General features: G+C 45.0%; 1 protein-coding gene across 2 annotated transcripts in view; it reads right to left on the bottom strand.

Annotated features, from left to right (window-relative positions):
- Positions 1–483: 483 nt before the first annotated feature.
- Positions 484–6000, bottom strand: part of COL26A1 (collagen type XXVI alpha 1 chain) — a 167543-nt gene continuing 162026 nt past the window's right edge. For both annotated transcript variants that reach the window (XM_066563575.1, XM_066563576.1), the window contains exons 13-14: positions 5337–5421; positions 484–696 (exon numbers count right to left, since the gene is read on the bottom strand). In XM_066563575.1, coding sequence (XP_066419672.1) covers positions 524–696; positions 5337–5421 — 258 coding nt within the window. In that variant the 3' untranslated portion in view covers positions 484–523. The remainder of the gene's footprint in view (positions 697–5336; positions 5422–6000) is intronic.

Genomic DNA, 6000 nt, shown 5'->3' with positions numbered 1-6000 from the left:
GAGAGCCACCTGAATTTTCAGAGCAATACTTGTAAATGTAATTTGTATTCTAATTTGTTCTTTGCTTAAAAGAAATCCTTGCAGGTCATGCAGGAAATAAAAGCAGATATCTCCAACTGCAGCAATGGACAAGGCTGAGGCTTGGCTTTGGCTCTGGGTGGGATGGATGGGCTTGGCCAGTTAAGCAGAGCTTTACTGAGTGACTGTCAAGGGCAGGGAGAGAACAAGGGCAGGGTTAAACCCTGGAGGCACAGCCAGGAGGTGCCACTCCTGTAGGCAGCTTCTGAGACACCTGACAACTGCTATTCCAAAGGCAAAACAACAAAATCAAGGAAAACATTCTCAAAACCCTCTCTGAGCTATGGATAAGTCATTCCCTGCAACCAGGGCTCAGAATTGGCCAGGGAAGGAAACCCAGCCACCAACACTGCAGCCTCCCACCCTCTTCATCTGCAGGGTGCAATTAAGCACTGGGTACTGGATCTTTAACTGCAGAACAGGCAGGGAGGACACAGAGATGCTCCTACTTCATCCTGTGGCTTCTCCTTCTGGCTTCAGCATCATCCAGCAGGGAGGAGAGGATCTGGTGGGCCTGGGGCTGCCGGGGTCCTCCTCGCTTGATCTTGATGCTGCTTCTCAGGGGGGAGCCTGGGATCACATCCTGTCCAGAGCCTGGCTCAATGGAAGACAAAGAGTCTGTAAGGAGAGAAAGTCATGGGAGAGCACTATTTAAAAGGGGAGGCTGAGGAAGACACTCGTGGGCCCTTCTGAGTGGTTCCTCTTGTGGGAGCAGTGTGCTCCTATCGCTGGCCAGGGGCTGTGTGCAAATGGGAAAATGGGACAGGACTGCTGGGAACGTGCCTTGAGCTGTTTGATTTTCCAGCATCAGCCTCATTACATGGTTATGGCAATGGGAAGATGCCAGCAGCTCACATCCCAGGCAGCAGATCAAGAACTTAATGTTACAATTCACTTTAAAAGTTTTTTGACCCATCACACAAAGCAAAAGCAGATTGACAGTAGTTCTATCTTTAACCTTTGGTTAAAACAATGCTTGCTTTTATTTCAAATACAATACCTGTTTGTAAGCCTTCAAACACAACGCACAGAGCTCCATTATTTAGCCTAGAACTTCCTAATATCTCCCTAGATAAACTTTTCTGCAGCTTAGGGAGTTATTCTAGACAAGTGTTAACACACAGACCATTGTTCTATTTGTCCTTACTTTTCTACTCCTTACATAATTTTTCTGCTGACCAATCTCATGGCTACTGCTTAGCTCTAATCACAGTTCTGCTGTCTCTGAGGCTGCCTTTTGCAGCTTTCCCAAAACCCTCTGATTTTATGAATTCCCACAATCTCCCTCCTGTTTGCTCTCCATGCAGCTTTGGAACTACAGCTTTGCTGCCACCACACTTCTCCTGCATGAGATGTTTCCCCTCGGCTCTGCCTGAAATCTTTGGGGTAAGTGCTGCTACTGCAGGGCCTGTTCTCCTTTGTAGTTCCATTTCTAAAGTGCTGTTCTGTTGTGTTTGTGAAGTCCCCAGGAAAGAGATGAGCATCTGACTCCATGTCCTCAGAATGCTGATATTATATTATATTATATTATATTATATTATATTATATTATATTATATTATATTATATTATATTATATTATATTATATTATATTATATTATATTATATTATATTATATTATATTATATTATATTATATTATATTATATTATATTATATTATTACTATACTAAAGAAAGAGAGAGGATACTGACAGAAGGCTTAACAAGAATGAATAATAACTGGTGACTGACTCCTCAGAGTCCAACACAGCTGCTGTGATTGGTCATTAAGTTAAAACAATTCACATGAAACCAATCAAACATGCACCTGTTGGTAAACGCGCTCCAGACCACATTCCAAAGCAGCAAACACAGGAGAAGCAAATCAGATAATTGTTGTTTTCATTTTTCCCTTGAGGCTTCTCAGCTTCCCAGGAGAAGAAATCCTGGCAAAGGGATTTTTCAGAAAATATCATGGTGACACTCTTCTTATATTAATTATGAATTTACTTGGATTACAGCAACTACTCAGCACTGCCCACAGACTCCTGGTGTTGGAGGATGAGCTGGTGGGCAGTGGGCAGTGATGCTCTTAGGGTTTAAGTACCATTTCATTCCTAGTAAAGGACATTTGGGGGCACTGAAAGGATTGAATGGAAGGATTGACCCACCCTGGGCTGCAGACAAATGAGCAATAATGCTGGGGATGGATGGTGGCTGTCCCTGCTCCCAGAGCACCTCCAGGTAACAACCTCCTGCTCTTCCTCAGCTGAACAAATTCAATATACACTGCTCTGAGCCACTTTTCAGCAACAGATGCTGGTGGCTTGATCTGCCTCATCATTTCCAATGGCCCAATTTCTTCTTCCTTCTGCCTCCAGAGCTGGGTGTTTGTGTATCCCTGCCAGGAGCCCAACATGCCAGCCTTGGTTTCATCCCAGCAGGCAGCGTTTCTCTTTCCAGTGAGATTTTGGCTGCCAGAGGATTTGGGCTCTGTCTGCTGGCACCAAACCCTGCCAAACAATTTGGGCTTTGCTGTGTCCTGCTGGGCTGCTCTCTGCAGCTCCCAGGCCAGGTCAGCTCCAGCTGCCCTCCCAGGGCAGAGGAGAGCTTTGTTTGCTGGGATGTTTTGCCTTGTTGCTTGGCTGGCTGTGGTTTTGGAAACCACACTCAGTGGGAAGTTTCTTGGGAAAATGAGAGCATGGGATTGGCATTTCTGAGTGGGGTTTTGAAGCTGGGCTGCCCCAGAACCTGTGGTCAAATCCTTAACACCTACACTGGGAACATGACCAGGCAGTTGGTGCTGGGTGCTTTAAACCTCTGTGGTGCCTTTCAGTCCAGGGAGGTCTGTGCTCAAGGAAAATATTTTTTGTTATTTAATGTCTTTTCTCTTTGTTTGCTGGGGCTTTTTTAACCTTATATGTGAAGATGAACATAATTGCACAAGGAAAATATGCCTTACTTTCCAAGTTCCCTTTCTAAACAGTATTTTTTTAGGGCCTAAAATATGTGTGAAGTGAAAGAATGGAACTATTTCAAAAGCACAGAGTAGGAATACAATTATCAATACTTATGGGACAAAAAACCCCTAAAGTCGTACAATATAGGTGTTTAAATATGACCTAACCACAGTGCACAATTAAAAAACATCCATTTTTGCTGATGCAGTTACACTGGTATAGAAGTACACATGGGTGTAAATAACTCATCTCCATCCCAAGCAGTAACAGATCAATACAAATGGTTTGCTGAAATGACTGTTTCAAAATAACAGCAGCACATGCCTTGCTGCTGCTGCATTTCCACAGAGAATGTGAAAAACAGCTAAATCAGGCAGCTCTGCTGGGGCAAGGTGTGTGAACCCCACTCCCAGGGTCAACAGAAGATTCCTAAGGAGGTGATTTTTTGCTTTATACCACTATAAATGAAGGTACAAAGTAAAAGCCAAAGGAGGCCCAGGCCCTGGATCTTGTAAATCCCTTTTTCTAATGGACTCATCCAGGGAACCCCCCTTTCCCTCCTCCCTGGAGATCACCCCAGCTGGCATGGGTTGCTGCCTAGGAAATAGAGTGGGCATCTCCCTGGTACCTCTATCTGTTCAAAGCAAAGCAGCATAAAAATACATTTTTTACAAAATGTATAAAACCACATTTTTCTACCCTTGGAATGAAAACGTGAAGTGAAGCAGGATTAGAGCAGAGGTAAGGTCAGGGTGAGTGTGGCTGAATCATGGGGTTGTGATTCAGGGTTTCCCAAAAATCTTATGCTGTTGCTGCCTGTTGCATTTGGAAATAGCACTTGGAGCCTCCAAGGGCAGGAGGCCACTGAGCAGTGTTGCTCTGATTTTTTAAGATTTTCTAAGCCTTCTGATGTTTACATTCTTGTAACAGACTTTCTCACACACTTTTTGTAAATAACTCATTGTTTTGTATTCTTTTATGGAAGAAGAGAAATTTGATGGACTGTTGGTTTCTCCAGTGTCATTGGAGAGGTGGCACTGTCACCCTCCAATCCACTGTCACTTTTAGAAAACTATAAATGTTGGATTCAGAAAATAAATTTCTCTTTTTTCACCCTGAGAGCAGCGATGTGCGCGTCGTGTTTTGTGTCCTACAGTGACAGAGCAGAGCAGGCTCCAGGCCAGGCCAGCCATGCCCTGGCACTGCAAGGGTCCAGCAGCAATTCCATCCCAGCTCTGCTGGCTCCAGGCAGGGCTGGGAGCCCAAATTGCTGCCTGAAGTGCTTGGAATGGAATTACTGTGCAGTGAGGCACTGTCAGGACTGCTGGGCATTTCAGCTACTTAGCATTCCCATAGCTTAAATCAATCCTCAAAGGCCACATCCCAATAAAAGTGGATGCTGATCTGAGGGGAGGTGTGAGGTGGGCTCACAAGCAAGGCCAGGAATGAGGTTCCACGTGTCAAGGACAGAAAAGTGCTCTGGGACTTGCTCAGTGCCATGGAGCAGGTTTGCTGCTCACAGGCTGGGGTAGCAGAGCCAAACATTTGGCCTCTAACTGTGTTTCTGAAACACAGAAGGTGTTTGTTGTTCTGGCACAGCAGATTTTGGCAGCTGTGAGAGAATTTGATCCTTGGCTACCCCAAAAGGAGCAGTCTGGCAATAACCAACTCCTGTGACAATGACCAACACCATCCTGTGGTTAAGGGAAGAGAACATTCTTTGAGGAATTATCTACTCACTGTCCCAGTGATGGGAGAGCCAACAGCCTCAAGAGATCACAAAAATCTATCTGAATGTAGAACATATGGGAATTTCTTTAAATCTGACTGTGAAAATAGGTTTCATGTAAGTTATGATCACAAAATGTTCAGGGATCACTGATTTTCAGGGTGACATGGCAGCACTGTCTGGGCTTTCTCTGCAAAACCTGGTGCTGCACAAAGCAAGGGCCTCAGAGGTGTTCAAGTCACTTGGAAGATGCTGTTAACAGGATTAAATGATCTGGCCTAAAGACCTGAACAAGCAGCTCTGTGGGAAGCTGGTGGATGATCTGTGCCACATGGCTTGAGCTGCTGCTCATGACTTGGCTGCCTGAACTGTAACAAAAATCACTGTAAGGGTCATTTCACCTGCTACTGGAAAGCCAGAGGAAACAGTACCGCTGCTGGAACTCAACTCAAAACTAATTCATGGTACCTAGTTTTGAAAATGGGGCTTGAACAGACACCAGAGAGCTCAGGAGAGTGGGAGGATGTTTAACCATCAAGCCTGAGCAGAGCCCTGGTTCCCTGGAGAAGAAAACCTTAGCAGTGCTTACCATGAATTCCTATCATGTGCTCAAGGATCAATACCCTCTCAGCTAAAATCTTCAGAGCCTCTCGAAGCTGTTGGACACCTTCCCCCTGCAATAAAGAAAATAAAACATTGGAACGTGTTGCAAAACAGGCTTCTTATCCATAATGTCACTTTCATAGCACCAAACCCTGCATGTGCATGTTTGAAAATGAAAAGATGCAAAAGAGGAGATGACCAAAGCAGGAGTGCAGGAGAAATCCCTGTTCAAAGAGCTCCTCATGTATACTCAAGCTGTAGTTTGTTGTCCTTGTCACCTTAGGTGTGGGCTTGAAGGGCCAAAGAGATTTGGGAAGTATTTTAGAGATTGAGAGCAGAGATGTGAGAACTCCAATGCTCTGCAATTGCAGTTTGGTCTCTTTTGGGAGTCTGTCCCTCAGCAGCTGGGAGGGACAACAGGGAAGCAATTCCCAACCAGCTCCATGTGACAGAACAATCTCTGGGGACTGAGGTGCTCAAGAACATGGTGACAACATGGCCAAGGAAACCTCACAGACCAAACATTAAATTCAAACCCAAGGCACACTTGCTCTGCACATTAAACTGTGGACTCACCCTCTGGCCCCCCAAACCCACCTGTCAAAGGGTTGAAGGACAGCAAAGTGACAAAACCAAAAGTAAAACAGTAG

The sequence above is a fragment of the Molothrus aeneus genome, chromosome 20 (assembly GCF_037042795.1).
Source record: "Molothrus aeneus isolate 106 chromosome 20, BPBGC_Maene_1.0, whole genome shotgun sequence".
NCBI lineage: Eukaryota > Metazoa > Chordata > Aves > Passeriformes > Icteridae > Molothrus > Molothrus aeneus.
Note: the sequence above shows the minus strand (reverse complement) of the source record. Positions and strands in the feature narration are given on the sequence as shown.